At 43.7% G+C, this 22,295-nt stretch overlaps 1 protein-coding gene and 1 pseudogene across 1 annotated transcript; both read left to right on the plus strand.

The window, feature by feature from the left end:
• The first annotated feature begins 1,017 nt into the window (after positions 1–1,017).
• ZP2 (zona pellucida glycoprotein 2) lies at positions 1,018–13,413 on the plus strand. Its single transcript, XM_062180049.1, has 18 exons — positions 1,018–1,023; positions 1,136–1,217; positions 1,957–2,040; positions 2,747–2,841; positions 4,742–4,885; positions 5,617–5,661; positions 5,796–5,960; positions 6,705–6,801; positions 6,899–7,080; positions 7,828–7,954; positions 9,021–9,208; positions 9,289–9,380; positions 9,481–9,605; positions 9,763–9,952; positions 11,473–11,608; positions 11,688–11,784; positions 12,129–12,212; positions 13,271–13,413. The coding sequence occupies exons 1-18, from the start codon at positions 1,018–1,020 to the stop codon at positions 13,411–13,413; spliced, it is 2,082 nt and encodes a 693-aa protein (XP_062036033.1).
• A 54-nt stretch (positions 13,414–13,467) lies between these two features.
• LOC133750444 (large ribosomal subunit protein uL30-like) lies at positions 13,468–16,035 on the plus strand (annotated as a pseudogene).
• The last annotated feature ends 6,260 nt before the right edge of the window (positions 16,036–22,295 follow it).

Consider the following 22,295-nt stretch of genomic DNA (forward strand, 5'->3'; position numbering starts at 1 on the left):
AATTATAGGTGACTTCTACCTTTTCTCTGTATCTTTCTGTAATTGCACTTTTTGTAGTAAATGTAATTGCAGTTTTTGTAATAAATGTAAAGCTTTTATATTTGGAGTGATACTTCCTCCATTTTTAAAAAAGTGCTTCTTCTCACACCTGGCTAGGGCGAGCTCCACAGTAGCCAGAGAGACCAGAGGACACTTATAGGAAAGATGTACTGGCATGAACAAGACACGTTCTTTTCTCATAAGCCCCACAACCCTTTCACTCCATATTTGAGTTATAAATATTTTGTCCAAAAGATCTCAATTTTCCCAAGAGTTATAGGAAAAACACCAATTCATTCACCTGGAACCAAATTCAGGGAACTCTGGTTTCATGCCGAGCCCAGAGAGCAGCCGCCAGAATACCCAAGGCAGATGTACGTCAGGAAGGGGAAATGCCACTTCTTCCCCAAAATTCCTCTCAGCTGGGAGGGTGCCTGCAGATTCAGGTGCCCCTAATGGGAAGAGGGCAGGGCCATAGCCCATTTCCTGTATAAAAGCACAGAGCAGCAACTCATGTGCCTGCTGGATTAGGCGGGCTTTTTGTCATGGCATATCAGCCAACTGGGGATTCTGGGAGTCTCTCTAGTTGGCTCAATGCAGGATGCAGGTGAGTAATTCTGGGAGCAGGGGAAAGGATTGCCATGGCCTAGCTTGACAAAGTTCACTTCCCCTTACCTCTCTCCTCCATCCTCTTCTAGCGCCCGCGCATGGCTGCTTCTCTTCTTCACTCTTGTGGCTTTGGTGAACTCCATAGATTTTCTTCAGTTGTCAGGTCCTGTCTTCTCAGGTACGCTGCCTCTTGTGGGGAGGGAAGTCCCCTTGGTGGGGAGGAAGGTTACAGCAGCAGGTAGTTGGCCAGGAAACACGGGCCTCTGTGTACTGCCTTCCTTGCCTGGGTCAAATCACTAGATTCTTCCATTGCCTGATACGGACATGCTATGCCTGTCATTTATTTCATTTATGAAAGCACCTGTGAAAATGCCTGTACTACTTTGCAGGGCCTCCCTGCCTCAAGCTTGGTGGCACCCACAGAACAACAAATCATAACATTGAACCCCATTCCCTAAGAGCAGTGGTCTTCACTTACCAACTCAAGACAGGGAAAATCGGGGGTGTTCTGATTAAACAAGGAGCTTTTCTCAGATATTCGCTCACACCAGAGGTTGTAGAGCAGCAAGGTGTGAGCACAATTTGGTCTAAAGAGAAAATAAGCGCCCTTGGGATTTCTCAGTTTTTAATTTTAATTTGCAAAGCACCTAGAGAAAGCTTTTGTTCTTTTCTTCACAAAGCCATCATCTACATCTTCAGCTCCACCATTAAGGTTCTGACCTGGCTTCCACAGAGGTGCTTGTTTTTTTTGTTTGTTTTTTGACAGGCAGAGTGGACAGTGAGAGAGAGACAGGTCTTCCTTTTTGCCGTTGGTTCACCCTCCAATGGCCACTGCGGCCGGCGCATCATGCCGATCCGAAGCCAGGAGCCAGGTGCTTCTCCCGGTCTCCCATGCGGGTGCAGTGGGCCATCCTCCACTGCCTTCCCGGGCCATAGCAGAGAGCTGGCCTGGAAGAGGGGCAACCGGGATAGAATCCAGAGCCCCAGCCGGGACTAGAACCCGGTGTGCTGGCGCCACAAGGTGGAGGATTAGCCTATTAAGCCAAGACGCCGGCCTTAGAGGTGCTTGTTAACCCTAAACCAGGATTCCCCCTGGAGTGCTTCAGAAACACGTGAGCATGCCTTCCTTTCAGACCTTGGTATGTTGCATTCTAGTTCTCTGACTCTGCTCACCAACCTGTGAGCTCTCCAGGGACAATCCTTGTCTCTCAACTGGCTTCCTTCCCCGATGCAGGGCTGTCTCCACACACTGCTATAGTGACTGTGCCTTCTGTACCTCAAAAAGATCCACATGTTTTTATTTTCCAGGAACTGTCACCTGTAACGAAAATGAAATAATAGTAGAGTTTCCCAGCTATGTTGGCACCAAGACATTGCATGCATCTGTGGTAGGTAGGTAACTTGTATTGTCTCACCTAAGTTTTTTTTTAACATTTACTTTTTTTTAATGTTTACTCATTCGAAAGTTAGAATTCGAGAGAGGGAGAGAGGGAGAAACAGGGGGATGGATCTTCCACCCACTGGCTCACTCCCCAAATGCTGTAACAGCTAGGGCTGGGTCAGGCTGAAACCAGGAGCTTCATCTGGGTCTCCCATGTGGGTATAAGGGCACAAGGACTTGGGCTATCTTCCACTGCTTCCCCAGGAGCATTAGCAGGGAGCTGGATTGGAAGTGGAGCAGCTGGGACTCAAATCGGCACCCATGTGGGATACCAACACTACAGAGGGTGGCTTAACCCACTGCACCACATCATCAGCCCATCACCTAAGTCTTAATGAGTGCAAGACCCCATTGTCTGGTGCACAGAGTATACAAAGTCTGGAGTAACTGGCATTCAATTCCCACGATTCCAGGAAGGCCTGTGGTTTGCATGATGCCATCAAGAGTGGAAGACTTTGTTTCCTTGAAAGTAGTCCTACATCAGAATCTCCTAGGAAACTTACAACTTCAAGTCACAGCATCTCGCAGCTGGGTCAAAAGTGAGATGATTGTTGTACTTTAGAAACAGATTGGCAGGCAGGCTTGGTTCTCTAACTTTGGCTGACTCTGCCACTGAAATGTACTCCTTGGGTATCTAACTTGCTCTAACTTCTACAGATCCCCTTGGTGTTGAAATGCTGAACTGTACCTATATCCTGGACCCAGAAAAGCTAACTTTAAGAGTTCCATATAAGGCCTGTACCAAGGCAGTGGTAAGTAACAACTTCGAGGAATGATTTGGGAAGTACTAATGTGATAAGCACTGAGAGTAAACCTGGTGGTCAAGGATCTAAGCTTTGGAGTGGAGCAGTGATTCAACCAGAGGTGTGAGCTTCATTTTGTTTTTGCTTTAACCTGCTCCAAGGACACTTGGCAATGTCTGGAGATACTCTTGGTTACTAAAACTGGGGCAGAGGGGAGTTACTACGGGCTCCTACCGGGGGCAGAGGGGAGTTACTACGGGCTCCTACTGGGTACATGTCAAGGATGGTGCCAAATATTTCTGCATTGCCCAAGAGTAGCCCTCATAACACATCATCATCAGGCCTGAAACGGCAGCATTGAGACAGCCTGGAGTTCGAGTGTTTGAGCCCTTTAACCCCATTCTACTATCGTCTCAGTGTGACCTTAAGCAAGTAGCCTAATCTTTTGAAGTCTCTAATTGCATGTTGAAAAGTGGGGACAATAACTTTTCCACAGGATAACAGAAGACTATAGCATAGCTAAAACAAATGCTCAAATCATCTATAACTCCCATGTGAGGTGGGAGGCTGTTATTGTACTTGCAAATAAGGAACCGCTAGCTGGTAAAAACAGGTGTTAAAGCTAACAGCAGCTAAGACTTAGGGTTTCTTTATTGACAAGAACAGGTATTGGGAGCAATAAAACCAATGAAAGTGGAAGTTTCCAGGCTTTAGGGAGCAAAGGATTGCCTGGGGAACATAGACTTGTGTAGCACAGGTGTAATTAGTGTGAGTGACTGAGTAGGTCTGGGATGAGTCCTGGGAGACGTGCTTGTTTAACAGAGACACCGTCTGATTCTGATGCAAGTAGTCTGTTCTTTTTTTTTGTTTGTTTTGACAGGCAGAGTGGACAGTGAGAGACAGAGAAAGGTCTTCCTTTTTGCCGTTGGTTCACCCTCCAGTGGCCGCTGTGGCCGGCGCATGGCGCTGATCCGAAGCCAGGAGCCAGGTGCTTCTCCTGGTCTCCCATGTGGGTGCAGGGCCCAAGCACTTGGGCCATCCTCCACTGCACTCCCGGGCCATAGCAGAGAGCTGGCCTGGAAGAGGGGCAACTGGGATAGAATCTGGCGCCCCGACCGGGACTAGAACCGGTGTGCCGGCGCCACAAGGCAGAGGATTAGCCTGTTAAGCCACAGCGCCGGCCAAGTAGTCTGTTCTAAGCTTTGCATGGCTACTTCCTTGGACCCTGCCCTGCAATAGGCTTGCACCATAAGTCATCTGGTCCACTGAGGCCTTTGTGGTTTTCCAATGAAATCATGTAAAAATATCCAGTGACTGATTGTTAGTGATCAAACTCCCCCATTCTAAAATGGACCTCCCCACTTCAGGAGGCTTGGAGTTGCACCCTTTGACATCAAGGATCTGAAAACTACAGCCTATGGATGACCAAACGATGCCTATGGTCTTTGGGTTTTCTTTTTTGTCTCCTACCTATGAGTGGTTTTCCAAATTTAACCATTAAGTTTTTAGAGATTTAAACTCCTTGGATTACATGTGGCCCATAATCTAAATTAGCTACTATCTTAATAGAAAGATGGGCATAATGTCAACGATGGCTATACCCAGCACAATGGCAGTTACCTGGGTGCTCAATAAATGAACACACCACGACCATGATACCCAGACACAGGGTAGATACAAGAGAAATAAAAACTGAGCTGTAATCCCTCATGCTCAAACTGTTGTCAGTGAGTAGGATATCTCAAACAGCCATGCACAGTCTCCTGTTACAGGAATAAGGCATTTTCCAAAACTTTGTATTGGTAATTTTAGGACTTTGCCACACACGTGGGTCAGATGGTATCTTGGAATCGCCCTTCCCACTAAGCAAGAGCATTTGCTCTGTTCTTACTATGCCATTTGTACACAGCACGGCGGACACCAGATGAGCATCAGAGTCATGAACAACAGTGCTGCTTTAAGACACACAGATGTTGAGTATCAGTTCTTCTGCCCAGTAGAACAGACCCTGGAGTTCTCAAAATCAGCAGTCTGCACTAAGGATTTCATGTCTGTAAGTGAAAAGGGCTCACAACTTCACATTTGGCTCCTTCAAGGGAAGTAAGATAGTGTCCTCAACAGTGCTGGGCTTAGAACTTGGGTAGAATTTCAGTCCTGTATTCACTCCTCATTGACATTGTGACCGTAGTCATTTCTTAACTACACTGACACTTTGTTTTCCACTGCAAAGTAGAAGAATAACAGACTTGTAAGGCTGGCTGTAAGAATTGACAGTATTTATGCACTAAGCACATCGTGGCTACAAACAAAGGGTGCACCTGGTAGTTGTGATGACATTAACAATCATTTGACAAGTATCTTCCAGCTTCCAGGCCTTATCACAGATGTTAAGACATAGTACATGAGTAAAACAGCACAATCACATCATCATGGAACTTTAGTGTGGATAATATTGACAATGGACAAACATAAGTAACTCATACTGAATTGTTACACTGATGGAACTACATGATTTTACACTGCATTCAACTTCTAAGGACATAGTAATAGATGGCACATTCAAGAATCATTGTCTCAGCTTATAACTGAAAGGGAGTTTGGATTTTCCAACTGCCCTTTGGTATCAGTTCAAATATATAAAATGAATTTAAAGGTACAACCAGGATTTTTGGTACAAGAATCAAATAGCAACTTCTGTTTTTCACACAGCAGGTAGCACACTTCAGAAGTTTTCTCTAGCATATCAAGGCTTCACATAATGTTGTATATTTTTTTGTCTTCCAGCTTCCCTTTCCACATATTCCTACTGGCTTTGGTGATAGCACTATGGTATGAATGTAATTTTTAAATGATAGACTTCATTAGCTTTTAATTCTATATTAAATGTGACATGAACTTGAATTTCCCAAGACTTTCATCTAATTAAGTGTGCCCAGATCTCTAAACAAACCTCTTGACTTCAGGTAAACCAATCTCAGATGGGATGGATGGTTCAGGTTGGTCATGGTCCAGGAGCCCAAACTCTAAGCCTGGAGGAGGCCAAAGGACAAGGATTTGGTGTTCTGATTGATGACAACAAGATGACCCTCAATGTGCTATTCAATTCCACTGGAGTGACTCACTATGTGGTAGGTGTGAAAATATTTATGTAACCCCAAGGCACAGTATTAGGTGACCCCAAGGCACACTGGTATTCTTAAATCCAAGTGTGATCTCAATCATGTCTTGCAGTTAATGATGATAAAACTCGTTGAGCAAGTACTTTAATGCCAATTTTGTACCAGTGACTTGGCACTAAACACATAATGATGAACAAAACAGCCATGATCCATACCTTAATCTGGTCTTTCTGTAGAGTTGAATCTAAGTATAACACAGAATAAGGGTACTTACTCTTAAGACTTATGAATTGAAGTGTTGGGTCTTGGTTATCTATTTCCTATGTTTTGTTCTATAGTAAATGTGTGCTGTCCACATTGGTGGTGAGACACTGAATTAAATGGATTCATGAGTTAAAGTACTTAGGACAGGCTTTGGCCTATATGTGTGCAAGCATCAGCCACTTCAATAAGAACAGTGCTGTTTCACATTGAATATAAGCTAATTTCTGAGTCCTGTAAATACTAACTGCTGATACAAGATCTGACCTTATTTTATAGTATCTGTCAGATGTCTAGGCAACACTAGCTTTCCAGATGTTCCAGGAAATGACACTAAGACTAAAACACCTCCAGAGTGATCCCTGGACAAAATACCTAAGTTACATTAACTTTTGAGTCAATGGCTCCCTGTACTTAAATATATGCTCTAGTGACTCTTAAGGTGTTGGTTTACTTGAATATCTAACCATTAAATATATGTTGTCCCTCCAGGAAGGTACCAGTCATCTCCACACCGTGTTTCTGAAGCTTTCATTCGTATCTCCTGGACAGAAGATGACTTTCTCATCACGAGCTATTTGTTTGTCAGGTGAGTCTCCAGGAAGCTGCAACTTTGGTTGTGGAAGACATGGTTCTGGGGCTTAATCTAGACTAGTAACGGGCATCCTGTCACTCATTCCTTCCAGGTCCTGTGACGTGTAATGCTACGCATATGACTCTCACCATACCAGAATTTCCTGGGAAGCTAGAGTCTGTGAGCATTGAAAACAGGAACATTACAGTGAGCCAGTTGCGTGACCAGGGGATTGATGCAGAAGCAGTAAATGGCTTAAGACTGCATTTCAACAAAACTGTTCTCAGAACAAAAGTATGTTCTCTTACCAACCGCTGAACTCCATGAAAGTCTGACCTGAAGTACACTTGTGTGGGTTGTCCTGATAAAAATGACTTGCCCATAAATGAATTGCTGGTGTGACAGTCACACTTTGGAAGACCTCATTGGATCACTTTACATAGTGAATTTTCAAGTGACTGAAATTTAATCTCTAACACCAAGCCTCCTTGATATCTGAAATGGAATCTAATGTTGTCTCTCAGTTCATCAGGCAGTACAAACTTGGCAAATATCTAATGGGGAACCTCTCCTGTTCTACTACGAGCAGGACAGCTTGATCCAAACAAAAGGATCCCATCTGGTCTTCAACCAGGCCAGTCTTGACTGATGCGATTGCCAGGGACAGAGAAAGTAATCTCAAATTGGGTTGTGTGTTTCGCAATGGCATTTTGTAATAACATCTGCAGAGTCCTTCTGACTCAGACTTGGCAGAGCCCTCCACTGTTCCTTGGAATTTGATCTGTTAATTCAAGCTTTAATGCCTAGTACAAAGAGCTTGCAGTGCTGAGTACCTCAGGGCATGAATTTAAAGCAATAGATTTCCTGCCTGGGGAAACATCCTAATCTGGGGAAGTGATAGGGTCTCCCTTGTATCTCTTAAAGAGAAACCAGATTAGCCTGGAATATATACTGTAAGAGTTTGGACTTCCTTCCTGTCTTGTGATATTTCTGGGCCCCAGACAGGCTGGGATTGCTAGTTGACATTGTTCTCTATCACAGTTCTCTGAAAAATGCCTCCATGATCAGCTCTACGTATCTTCACTCAAGTTGACCTTTAACTTGGAACTGGATACAGTATCCACAGTGATTAATCCCGAGTGCCTTTGTGACTCACCAGCTTCTATAGGTGAAAACTTATTAAAATCGTCTTTTTCTTCCTTGACTTTTGTGTACGTGGCAAGACACAACTGCAGATTTGAGTGTATTGTTTGTGGTTTGAAAAAAGAGTGGTCAAATAAGAAACATTAGTCCAACTGCCATTATGGGGACTTAAGTATTACAACATTTCTGAAACACTGATATGAATAAGTGGTAGATCTTACCATAACTGCTCAATATTTAAATATTTAATATCTCAGGTTAGAGGCTTGAGCCCACCAAAGGAAGAATGTCTCATAGTTCTAATGAAAAAATCATACCTGTAAAAGATTGTCCTAAATTCCTACAGATGTCCCCAGTGGGAATATAATGGGCATCTTCGATCTTGCCTCTGCTCCTGGGGTCCTGTTCACTCTGTATCAGATTAAGCTAAATGGGGAAAAATTAGTTCTGCCTCAATTTCCCCCTCAAACCACTCAGGATTTATCAGTATAGTTTGCATGCACGCTCCTTATCCAAAATGCTTGGAACCAGTATTTCAGACTTTGGGTTTTGGTTTTTAGTCCTGCATTTGGAAAGTCTTGAAATATTTGTATGTATATGTTACCAATCGATCATCTCTAATCTGAAATATGAGGTGCTCCAAAGTTAGAAGCTTTAAGCAACAGCGTCAAGATCTCGGGGCACTTCTGACTTAGGATTTCAGATTTGTGGTGTAGGGATGCTCAAATGTATGGAAAGAAGGGATTTAGTAACAGCACAAGGTACTTAAGCCCCATTAAGGCTGATCTCAAATCATGTAAGCCTCTCATCAGAGCTTTGTCCTTCAACTCTTATCCCAGACAGTACTTCTTTCCAGGTCTCCTGGTACTTCCCCTCTTGGAAGGGAAAATCATTCTCGTTTCTCACACAGCAGCTTCACTGGGGTTTAAGCTCCCCCTTGTAACTCGAGCTGCTTATTAAGGTATATGCCCAAGAATTAAAACCCAGTGGCTCCTGCCAAAAATTATAATTTGCTTCCCTATAACATTTCCAGGTTGATAATATCACATGGCAGACAAACTGCCTTTCTCCAAACCTTTACCGCTGTCTAGTTTCAGGTGAGCTTTGCACCCAGGAAGGGTTTATGGACTTTGAGGTCTACACCCACCAAACCAAACCAGCTCTCAACTTGGATACCCTCAGGGTGGGACGTTCATCCTGCCAACCTGTCTTCAAGGCTCAGTCGCAGGGGCTGGCAAGGTTTCACATACCTCTGAATGGATGTGGAACAATACACAGGGTTAGTACTGGCAGATGATAGCATGTCACTACTTACCTTGGCAGTAACTGGTTGTTAACCAACTATCTCAAACATTTAAGTTTGAAGATGAGAAAGTCATTTACGAAAATGAAGTACATGCTCTCTGGGAAAATCTTCCTCCAAGCAAAATATCCAGAGACAGTGAATTCAGGTATGATACTAATTGCTAATTCTTAAACTCTGGATTAATTTAACACAGTTCATTAACAAAAAATTCTTTGAACCATAACGCCATGCACACACTCTTACAGAATGACAGTGAAGTGCTATTACACCAGAGATGACATTCTACTCAATGCCAATATCAAAAGTCTTCCTCCTCCTGTGGCCTCGGTGAAGCCAGGTCCACTTGCTTTGAGCCTGCAAACCTACCCAGGTGAGATGTTGCTTGCTAACACATTGTCTTAAATATTTCAGGGAACTTTTCCTTAAAATGAACTTCCTGATGCTGCCAGAATAATGAAGGAGTGACATTTAAGCATATGTTGCAAGCATTAACTACTTGAATATGGGAAACTTCTATTCCATTTCAGATGAGTCCTATCTGCAGCCTTACAGGGTCAATGAGTACCCTATAGTGAAATACCTCCGCCAACCAATTTACATGGAAGTGAGAGTCCTAAATAGAAATGACCCCAATATCAAGCTGGCCCTAGATGACTGCTGGGCAACATCTTCCAAGGACCCAGCATCTCTCCCCAAGTGGAGTATTATCATGGATGGGTAGGTACTCTCCATACTGTATGGTTTCTCAGGTAACCCATTAGAACTAGACAGTGATAAGAAAAAAACCTCGTGGACTCGAGATGAGCAATATGTCACAATGGCCCTGATATAGCCCTAGTTTCTTCGTTATCAGTTCCTGATCTGAGTGACTCTTGCTTTCTAATTGAATCTTTTTCTCTATTTTCAAATTTAAGGAATACAAATGTCCTAAGTTTAACTTCAGGAATATAGTTATTTTTCCCACCATATCAGGCCTGCCACCCCCCACAGTCCCATTCTTCCTCCTCCCTCTCTCCTTGCCAGTTCCACTCTCCATTAATGATTCAATTCCAATTAACTTTGTACACAAAAGACCAACTCTATACTAAAGATTTCAACGATTTGTGCATGCACGTGTGTGCACGCCTACACACACACACAAAACTCTGCAAAGGCATTTGTCTCCCCAGCTCCACTTTCCATAGACTTTTTTGATGTACATCATACTGTGTTCTTCATAGCATCATCTTCTGCTAGCACATAGTACAAACATGTACACAAAGTACAATATGTCAGGGTTTTGCCCCTCCTGTCACTTACACATACTGCTTGGGAAGCAATAGGCACTTGGTAATGTGGAAAGAATTAAGCCAGTGTCTGTGCAAGTGATACGTGCAACTTGTACCTCTTGATGAGTTCAACTGACAAGTGAACAGGTACTTATTTTTAGTATGTAATAGAAAAATAGCATGTACCTCTTAGGACACTTCATGGTCACCATTGTATAAAGTCAAAAGAGGTAGGCTGGGGCAGGTGTTTGGCCTGGTGGTTAAGAGGCACTGAAGGACATGAGGCATCCATATTCTAAGTACTGGATCAGAGTCCTGGCTCTACTTCTGATTCTAGCTTCCTACTAACACACACCATAAGAGGCAGCAGGTAATGGTTCAAGGACCTGCCACTCCTATTAAAGACCCAGGGATTGGGTTCTGGACTCCTGGCTTCTGGTCCATCCCCCAGCATTTGGGGAGTATCCCTCTAAAATCCCTCGTTTCCCTTCAAATAAGTTTGGAAAATTTTCAAGACCTACCAAGGGGTGGTCATGTGACACAGCACGTTAGGCTACAGTTTTGATGCCTGCATCCTGTATCATAGTACTTGGAATTGAGTCTTATGTCTGCTTCCTGCTAAAGTGACTGAGTTAGCAGACAGTGGCCCAGATATTTGGGTTCCTGTTACCCATGTGAGAGACCAGATGGAGTTCCTGGCTTTAGCTTGGCCCAGCCCTGGGGAGTGAACCAGTGGATAGAAGATCGCTTTGTGTCTCCTAATCTGGCTCTCTTCACTCTCCATCACTCCACCTTTCAATCTTTTTTTTTTTTAAGAAAATGATCCATAAAGTAAATCAAATGTACTGGTAGGAGGTAGATAGTTGTAACAGCAGTCCTGAAAATGTTAGGCACGGCTGCACTTGAATAAATGCTGAATTAGACTCTGCCGTGCACATAACTGATTCATCCCTGGTGTGTGCCTTCCAGATGTGAGTATAGCCTGGACAACTATCAAACTAACTTCCACCCAGTTGGCTCCTCTATGACCCATCCTGAGCACTACCAGAGGTTCGATGTGAAGACCTTTGCCTTTGTATCAGAGGCCCAAGCACTCTCTAGCCTGGTAGGTGATTAAGAAGCCACCTGGCACAGGTTAAATGTTGCTGCACTGATTGCACCTGACTCCATTCTTCCGTCTCCAGGTCTACTTCCACTGCAGTGCCTTAATCTGCAATCAACACTCTCCTGACTCTCCTTTGTGCTCTGTGACTTGCTCTGGGTCATCTAGACACAGGCGAGGTAAAAAAAAAAAAATCTCAAATCCCCATTACTGTGAGTCTCACTGAAAGCCAGCCTTAGTCTCTAAGAATTGAAGATTTGAAAGGGACAGGTATGACTCATTCTCCATTTAGTCGCAAGAGCCTGAGGAATCCCCCCTCCTAGCTCAGTTTGCCTCATTCACATGAGTCTGAAATGCATGGGTTCTTGCAAGCTTCATTCCACTTTTCACAATAAGGACCATGCTTTCCTCAAGGGCAGGGAAACCTATGGGAAGCAGCAGGAGCATCTGCTCTTAGGGATCCCCATCAACTTCTCAAGCACCTGTTCCAGAGGCCAGAGACAAACCCAGTGATCTATCTCAGCCACAGGGAACATTGAAGAGGAGAGAGTGACAGCCAGCCTCCCAGGACCCATTCTCCTGTTACCGAATGGCTCTTCTTTCAGAGGTATGGATTTAGAGCATGGAGTACCTCCTGGTCTCAAGTTCTTAGCTTTCTATATGGATAGAATAATCTCACACATAAATATGTGCTCATGGTATAACTACACAGAAGAATAAAAGACAAAGTCTCTTTACTAAGAGACAGGTTTCCTTTTAGTCTGTATACCCTTACAGAAATCCCCCTGTAATAAAAGTGGTATTCATATTCCACCTAAGCATGCATATATGGCCTCTTTGCTTTAGTCCTCTTATACCCTTCAAAGAGGCATACCTCACTGTTAACAGCCATATAAGATTCCACACAGCTCTGCCTTAGCTGTGGTCTTCGTTTATGGACATCTAGGTTATGTCTATTCTTGACCTTAATGCCATACTAGAATCTTCTTTGCTTACATCCAAGAAATGCAAGGTATGTTTCTAGTAGCCTGCTACTAGATTGGTCAGAAGAATATGAATGTTTTAACTTGCTACTGCCAAACCTCAGTACATACAAAATTTGAAAGTTATGGATAGCCGTCTCATAATACATATTTCCATTATCTTATTTGAGAGGTCTCAGATGAATAGATCTCAAGTTTTTTTGCACCAAAATCAACTTACCTCTTCATTCCTTTTCCATGGACTTTTAAAAGTATGTTTAATAAATTACATTCCCATTGCCATTCTGTCTCCTCACTTCAGATAGCCTTACCTTTGGGCCTGGAATTTGAAATTGAGCTAACTTAAATCCCTAACTAGCAACCCGTGGGATCACTCAGGTTGGCTAACAATATTTCTTTGGGTATCAGGGTTTTGGGTTAAACAGACTGAGGGCCCAAAGTACTTTCCAGGTGTGAACTTGTTGGATCTAAGACTGACAAAAGCATGTGGGACTGGCCAGGAGAAGAGAGGGAGTGGGAGGAGAGTGGCTCACAGGGCATGGCTCCACCTTGTTGCAAATTTCCAAAAGAAGTGCTTTGAAATGTCATTCCATCCCCTTCTCTGGGAGCCTTACTATAAAGCTTCAACTTACCTTGAAGACTGAAAGCTGGTACTAAGACTTGACTGTCTGCTTACTTCCAGGTGTTGGAGATTCCAAGGAGCATGGGATGGCTGGAGATGTTGCTTCTAAAACAATGGCTGCTGTGGCTGCCTTAGCAGGTGTAGTGGCAACTCTAGGCTTCATCAGTTACCTGTGTAAAAAGAGGACCATGATAAGTCACTAACTTGACTTGCAAATAAAATGGTTGAAATAAGCCTCTTGTCTTCCATAAGATGACATGGTGTGGAAGGACTGTTGGTTTCAGTCACTGTTCCATACAGTGACTGTAATCTCCTGGGCAGCCTTCCCCCTGTATGGATGTAATTCAACTGCTTCCTCTCATCGGGTCTTTTCTGAATCCTCGCCCCCTCACCTGAATCCTCTGGCACTCCCAAGCAGTAGAGGGTTTAGCTATAGCCCATCCTGAGGGAGGGTATATTTAAGTAAATCTAATGTTTTACTTCTTTTACTCACATAAAACTTGAAAAAGTTCAGGGGAAATGGAATTAATAGATTTATTTTGGTATGAAACACTTAAACCATGCATAAGGGATCTTCAAAAAATTCATGAAAATGCATATTATGATTACTGTGCATAGGTTTTAAATTTTTGTTTTAAAAATTTCCATTTTTTTTTTTTCCATGAACTCTCTGGAGTGCCCTCTCATCTAGGATAGAGAGGCAGGAAGCTATCACTGATCATTGGCACAATTTCCCTTCAGAAGTGAAAATAGATGTTCCAAGAAAAGTGTTGCTTCAAAGTATTTCCTAACTCAGATTGCTCACTAAGTAGATGACTTCCCTTAGAAGGACTTAATCATGCACATGAAAAGAACTAAGCCACATTCTTCCCCATAGTCCCAATCTAAAGACCAATCCCCCTTTTCCTGAGGGTGGGGAGGAGGGGTCACTAGAAGGTGCCAGCTTCCTTTGTTGCAATTTGCAACAGTCCTAGTGTTGACAGGAAGCCTCTACAGCTGAAACTGAGCCTGGAGAGCTGCTTTGCCATTTCCTCCTCCTTGGGCACCTTCAAGAAAAGAGCCTTCCCTTATCCTAGGCTAGAATCATACCGTTAATGCCTCTTTACCCTGTAGCTCTCGCAGACCATCTTCAAGACATCTAGTGTGGAAATAAAATCATTTGTGCCTTTTCAACTAGAAAAAGTTTGGATCTAAAATAGAATTTTTGCAAAAGAACATAAAATTTTTTTGTTTCTATACATGGAGGAAATACGAAAGTAGAAACATGAAAGTCTGTATGTTTGGACTTTAGCTCTCAACTCTGAGTTACCCTCCTGAGGTTTTTCAAAGCCTGACCTTGAGACTCAGAAAGGAATACATCCATGTGATACACAGGCAGAGGATTAATCAAGTGCGCCACGGCGCAGGGCCCCCTGTGTTGTACTTTCTTACCGGCACCTTCAGAGTTCCTGGCTGCTAAAATGAATTGTTGACCCTCTGATGTAGGCTAAATAATGACAGCTCCCTTCCCCGTGCCTACATCCTAATTCCTAGAGTTTGTAAGTGTTGTTCCCCTTACGTGGCAACACAGTCGTTGCAGACGTGATTTAGGGTCTTGGCACAGAATATTCAGGTGAGCCTTATCATGAGGGTCTTTACAAAAGGCACGAGGGTCAGTCAGGTGACATCTTAGTGGAATGCAGTGCCACTGCCCTGTCTGGGGCTGTCTCTTCTGGCTGGAACCATGGAGGATGCCAAAAAGAAGATCCCTGATGTGCCAGAAACACTTAAGAAAAAGTGAAGGGATTTTTGCAGAACTGAAGATTAAGTGTCTAAGGAGGAATTTTGCCCAAAATATGCTTCGAAAGCACTCTCCTCGCTTTATCAAAACGCTAAGCACTACCACAAGGAATGCAGGCATATGTGCAGAACTGAAATTCAAGTAATGATGGCAAGAAAAGCTGGGAACTTCTAGGTACCTGTAGAACCTAAACTGGAATTTGTCAGCAGTATCCGAGGTAGCTATGATGTGAGCCCCCGAGTCTGAAAAGTGTTGCAACTTCGTCTTCACCAGATCCTCATTGGCAGTTTTGTTAAGCTCAACAAGGCTTCAGTTAACATGCTGAGGATTATGGAACCATATGTTGCATGGAGGGAGGGGAGTTGGTAACTGAATCTGAAGTTAGTAAATGAGTTGATTTATAAGCATGGCTATGGCAAAAGTCAACAAGAAGCAAATTACCTTAATAGATAACACTGATTGCCTGTTCTCTTGGTAAATGTGGTATCACCTGCATGGAGGATCTGATTGACTAGATCGATTCTGTCAGGAAAACAAGGAAGCAAGTGTGGGTCCAACGCTGTGGCGTAGAAGGTTAAGGCTCCACCTGCAGTGCCGGTATCCCATATAGGCGCTGGTTTGAGTCCTAGCTGCTCCATTTCCAATACAGCTCCCTGCTAATGGCCTGGGAAAGCAGCCAAAGATGGCCCAAGTACTTGGGCCCCTGCACTTACATGGCATACCCAGAAGAAGCTCCTGGCTCCTGGCTTTGGACTGGCCCAGCTCCGGCTGTTGTGGCCATTTGGAGAGTGAACCAATAGATGAAAGATATCTCTCTCTCTCTCTCTCTCTCTCTCTCTCTCTCTCTCTCTCTCTCCACCCTCCTTCTCTATCTCTGCCTTTGAAATAAATAAATCTTAAAATAAAAAGGGAAGCAAACATCCTGTGGTCCTTCAAGTTACCTTGTCCATGAGATTGGATGAACAAAAAGGCCACCCACTTTGTAAAGGGTGGAGATGCTGGCAACAGGAAAGACCAGGTCAACATTATCAGAACCATGAACTAAGGTGTCTACCATGATATTTTTGTAATGTGGTCATGTAGTAAACAGTAACTACACTCACACTGAAATGTAGTTATGTTGGTGTTTGCCTGCTTCTGCCTTCCCATAACTACTATGGCAAATCTTGGTGTCCGATAAAATTAAGCCAAACCAACAGCCTCTCACATACAAAACAGGGCCCAGTTTGTAAAAAACATTTCATGATTTGTTTTTTCTCTATGAAAAATCTTACATTTTCACCTTTGAATTGTGCTATGATTCAAAATAGGCTTATTCTAAGAAAAATCTGTCTCCTAGGCATCTGTGCATAATCTGTAGGTAAGGTTATAAAAGTTCCATTTGCTTTGGCTTGCCTGTAAATAACTGCATAAATGTGCTGTTTTCCTTACCCATTCCATTTTTGTCCTTATTTTGCATCTTTTGCCCATCACACGTTGTGACTGTTATGACTGAAAAATGAAGTTTGTGCTCACAGATGCAAGGTATTTTGGAGTTTCTTAAGCACTCATAATACAACTACTAGGCAAAAAACTTGAACTAGAAAGTTGGTGTTTTATAAATAACATTCATGTACATTAACATCTCAACTAGACTGGTTGAACTGGAAATTCTGAAGTGTAAAGAATAACACGAAGTACATAGAACGAAAGCAAAAATCTTTGTGGTTCTTCACTTCCAGTGCCGTGGTTCAAATGCAGTGTGAAATGGATCCCTCAATAAATTGTTAATTTGTTTTTAATTTTTTTTTTGGTTTTAATTTTAAAAAAATTGCAAGACATTTTATGCCACTGTGTTCACTTGTTACAGTGGCCACAGAAAATCAAACCACTCTACTTAGTTGCTATCCACAACTTGAACAACACATTGCTAAAAATACTTGTCTTATAGATGAGTGACTCGAATCCTAGATTAGCTTGCCCAGGATGTCATAGTCCCCTAAACCACAGAACTAGAACATTTCTTCGCAAGTTGATCCATCTGTGTATAGTTATAGGTCAAGTTCAAAGTCCCCTGGACTCTGGGCTGTGGTTCTGCTGTGTTGGCCACAAATGCCAAGGCAGAACTTTGAGAGTGGAAAGCCAAACTGGCATGGAGCAGCTGCTGTGATGAACACTTGTTGCCATGGCAGCCTGGAACAAGCATAATAAGCAGTTGATTAAAGTCGTGTTCTTAACTTTTGAAGGTATGCATCCTACTGTGTCTGGGGGAGGCAACCTAATCAGAGAGCAACTGTGTGGGCAGAGAATTGAGCTCAGATCCTGGAAGCCTGCACCTGCATCCACACTAGGGTTTGCAACCTCCCTTATTAGATAGTGATGAGTTGTCATTGTTAATACAGTTGTCAAGGGTAGGGTGAAAGGGCTTTCTAACCCTCTCTGGGCAGTTCTCACTGAGGGTGCAGAGGCTGAAATGGACTTGTGGACCTTGGGACACCGCCTCAAATATATTTTTCTTTCTTGCCCCCTTCTGCTGCTTCAAAAAGTTCTAGGATAGGTAGGGCACTGTGGCAAGATTTAAGCTTGGATTCTGGATCTATACCCTCTTAGCTGTGTAACTTTTGGGCAGGTAGAGTGATCTCTGATCCTATTTCCATATCTGTTAAGTGGGAATAAAAACCATACAGGAAGCAAGCAAGGGTTCAGTAATATAGTAGTATATTGATACATATGCTATACAGTCACACTGTTACATCCAAACACCAAGATAACATAGAACTGTTCTAAGAATTCTAGGTAAAACCTCACAGATAATATGCGCCATCGTCATGGATTGAACGAAGCTATTAGATAGATTAGAGTTCTTAATCAGGCACATAGTTTTTAGAACATACATACCCTGATCTTACTTACAAAGCTAGAATCTTGAAAGAGTGGGATCTGAGCATATATACACTCTATGAGAGGCTAAACGGTGGGCCCCAAACCATTCATGTGCTAATCCCTGGGGTCAGGAATGTTCCTTTATATGGCAAAAGGAACCTGCCAGACATTATTCGGTTAAGCATGTCGAGAACAGGGAATTATCTAGATTATCTAGGTGAGCCACAAATCCAATTCCTCTAAAGAGGGACGAGAAAGCTATGTAATGATGGAAGCAGTGATACACTTTGAAGACAGAGTATAGGTAGATACTAGACACTGTGAAAGGTAAGGAAATGGGTTCTTCCCAGACCTTCCAAAAGGATCCAGCCCCACTGACACCATTTTTTAAAAAAAAGATCTATTAATTTATTTGAAAGGCAAAGTGACAGAGAAGGAGAGACAGACAGGGAAAGAGAGAGAGAGATCTTCTATCTGTTACTTTACTACCCAAATTTCTACAACATCCAGAGCTGGGCCAGGCTGAAGCCAGTAGCCTGGAACTCCCTCTAGGTCCCCCACATGGGTAGCAGGGACCCAAGCATCTGGGCCATCATGTGGTACTTCCCAGGCACATTAATGGGAAGCTAGATCAGAAGCAGAACAGCTGGGATTCGAACCGGCACTCTGATATGGGACGCCAGTGTCACAAATGGCAACTTAGCCTGCTGCACCACAGTGGCAATCCCTCCTTCCCCACTAACACTTTGACTTGAGTCTCCTGAGGCTCCAGATCTGGCTAAACCATCCTTCACCCTGACACTGATCACACAACACCCAAAGAGCCTCATGTTGTGCATAAGCACAGTTACGGCACAAGTACACGGGGACAGACAGTCCAGGGCTTAATCCAAAGGGGTCTTCTTGTGTTTTCTTTTCCATTCTTCTCTCCCTGCCCACTTTGCCCCTGCCAAGAGAACCTTGTCTTTGCTCAAATCTGGCATCAGTGTCCTGATGGGCTGGAGATACTCAAGAGAAAGCCCTGATCGTTCTGCCAGAGATTTGTTTAGAGTCGTGCATGTGTTATAGTTCTGTCCAGGGAGTTCTAAGGGGGAATTGAGAAGGGGCTTCTGTCTTTTTTTCTCCTTGTTTCAAAAAAAGGTATATCCAGCTAACCCCTTTTCTACCTGACTTTGAATGTGATTGCATGGGGTTTGTGATTCGTCAAGTTGTGGCAGCCACATTGGGACCATGAGGAAACCAACCACAGGACACATTGAGAATGACAGAGCAAAAGCAAAGTGAGCCTGGAACCTTGGTGACTACATTGTGTTCCCTGGATCATCCCTGAAACCGCTCACCTCTGGATTTCATGTTTAGTGAGAGGTTATGGGTTCTTATTTTTTAAGGGAGTCATTTTGTTTCTTGTAGGGAAAGCATCTAAACTGACTCAAGCTTAAAGAACTCTCATTTTTAGAAGAAAGTCTGTGACCATAATTTGCGTCCATATCAACACACCAAGTTACATGTAAGCTTTTCTTTAGATTAATAGCCAACTTGGTATAGACCAAAAATAAGAGTACTTGTTGCTGACAAGTCTGTTTTGCTTTGCTTCCTGAAGGACCAGAGTTTGGCTGTATTTCTCTTGAATTTCCACTGGTAACTCTGCAAGGGAAGTGATTTGATGAAAAGTGGAGTACAGGAGCCAGCGCTGTGGCTTTAACTAAAGCCCTGGCCTGAAGCGCTGGCATCCCTTATGGGCGCCTGTTCTAGTCCCAGCTGCTCCTCTTCTGATCCAGCTCTCTGCTAAGGCCTGGGAAAGCAGTGGAAGATGGCCAAAGTCTTTGGGCCCCTGCACCTGCGTGGGAGACCTGGAAGAAGCTCCTGGCTCCTGGCTTCGGACCAGTGCAGCTCCGACTGTTGCGGCCATCTGGGGAGTGAACCAGTGGATGGAAGACCCCTCTCTGTCTCTACCTCTCTCTGTAACTCTTTCAAATAAATAAAATAAATCTTTTTTAAAAAAGTGGCGTATACAGTAGTCCCTCAGTAGCCTCACGGTACTTCTTCCAGGACTTCTGAAAACACCAAAATCCATGTATACTCAAGTCCCTCATGTAAAATGGGGTAGTATTGGGATATAGCCTACCACATTCTCCCATGTACTTTAAATCTCTAAATCAGCTAACACCTAACACAATCCAAATGCTATGCAAATAGTTATTATACTGTATCATTTAAGGATTAATGACAGGAGAAAGAAGTGCATGTGTTCAGTACACATGCTGTATTTTTCCAATTATTTTTGATCCATAGTTGATTGGATCCATGATTTCAGAATGCAGCCACAGAAGACACACTGTGCAAAGACATTTGATTCAAAGTAGATAGCATGGTCTCTTATTTCTCACCCACACTCAGGGTTCCTCTGAATTCTGCTATAGAGTCAGAGGGGCAGAGAAAATGCCATCGAGTACTAGACACAGGAGACATGAGTTCTAGCTCTGGCACTACAGACTTACTGCAGTGGCCATGGATAAGAAATGTTTTCCTCTCTGGCCTCAGGTTTAGCTATGTGCATGAGAGGGTTAGAGATATTTATTACCTGGGTACTCATGGTGTTGGTGGGAGGATTCACCAGGAGCTGGTCATCAGTATAGAAACTCGGGTCCTGCTGCAGATCTATGGGCTCAGAATCTGCCTTTTAAGGGCACTGCCCTCACCCTGCTGCCGCCAGACATACGCATGTTCAAGTTTAAGAAGCCTAAGCCTGATACTTAGGGCTCCCAGAGCTCTTGCGTCTCTGCAGAGCCAGCTTCAGATGGCCTGGGTGTGAGCGCCCTCTAATGGTTAATATATGGACTGCTGTCTTTAGGAACTCATTCCCTTATGATGGTTATTAAGAAAACGATGGAGTTTGAGGCTCCTACACCTACAAAGGGCATAGTGACTCATGAAGCATGTGACCGTGGGCTTGGGTCATCTCTTGAGTCTATTAAATTTTAAAATTAACTTATTTGAAAGGCAGAGAGATAGACATAGAGAAAGACCTTCCATCTGCTTGTTCACTCCATTAAATGCTCCAACAGCCAGAACGTGACCAGACAGAAGCCTGAAACCCAGTCCCTGAATCTCCCATAAGAGTGGCAGGGACCTAAGTCCCTGAGCTACCACCTGCTGCCTCCCAGAGTGCTCATAGCAGGAAATTGGAATTGGAGGTGGTGCCTGGACTGGAACCCAGGTACTCCAATATGGGATTTGGGCATCCTTACTGGTGTCTTAACTGCTGTACCAAGTGCCCACCTCTCCTCCTGAGTTTAGAAAACCTGTACAACATCCTCAAGCAGAGGGCCCACACACGAAGGATGCCCTCTCTGACCTGGAGGGCTGTGGGGCCTTGTAGTCTACCTTTCTGATGTCTCACCCTTGTCATGAATGTCTTACCAAGAAGGCAGCAGGGAGGAGAGGGACAGTGTCTGAGCAGAGAGGCCGGCAACAACAGGTAGTCTCTAGCCCCAAAAATGTGGACGGGTGAATTACTTTTTTTTTTTTTTTAATTTCCTGCTCTTTCAGTTGAAGACGGGATAGGGATGAGAACAGAATAACCTCAGGACTCTATTGAAAGGTCAAGAATATTCAAAGGTCAAGAACATAAGTGACATGAGTGCTCTCTGAAAACAGAAACCGGAGGCAGGCATTTGGTGAAGTGGCTGAGATGTCACCTAGGATGACTGCATCCCATATGGAGTGCCTGGTTGAGTTCTGGCTCTTCTGCTTCTGATCCAGCTTCTGGCTGATGCACACCCTGGGAAGGACTTGGGTCCCTGCCACCTACATGGGAGACCCAGATGGAGTTCCTGGCTGCTGGCTTTGGCCTGGCCCAGCCTTGGCTATTGTAGGCATTTGGGGAGTGAACCAGAAGATGAAAGCTATCTCTCGACCTTTCAAATAAATAAAAGTTTTTAAAAGAAAACAGGAACTATTTTATAATGAGAAGAGTTATAAAGAGTTCCCTGCTGCCTCCCAAAGAACTGGCTGCTCTGGGACAGCTCTGGTCAATTCTGGTACCACCCCAGACCATCTCTGCTATTGTGTGGCCTGAATCTCTTAATTCTTATTATTTGTCCAGGTCAGGATTTTTCAACACCAGCGCTACTGACATGAGGGCCGCGACAGCTCTTCATTGTGGGGAGCTCTTCTGTGTTTGGTAAGATGTTCAGCAGCATCTCTGGTCTCAACCCACTAGATGACAGCAGATAATCCATCCCTCCTATCCCACACACAGGGTCATGCAATCAAAATGCCCCCAGACACTGCCAATTGTCCCCCAGGGGCAGGAAAATCTTTCTAGTCAATGGAAAATATTGTTCAGGGACTTCTGTATCTAAGAGGGGGTGAGAGAGAGGGCGGAGGCACCATTATAAGAGACAAACAGTCAATAAGAGGTGACCATGTCAGGGATATAGC

The sequence above is a fragment of the Lepus europaeus genome, chromosome 21, assembly GCF_033115175.1.
Source record: "Lepus europaeus isolate LE1 chromosome 21, mLepTim1.pri, whole genome shotgun sequence".
Classification (NCBI taxonomy): domain Eukaryota; kingdom Metazoa; phylum Chordata; class Mammalia; order Lagomorpha; family Leporidae; genus Lepus; species Lepus europaeus.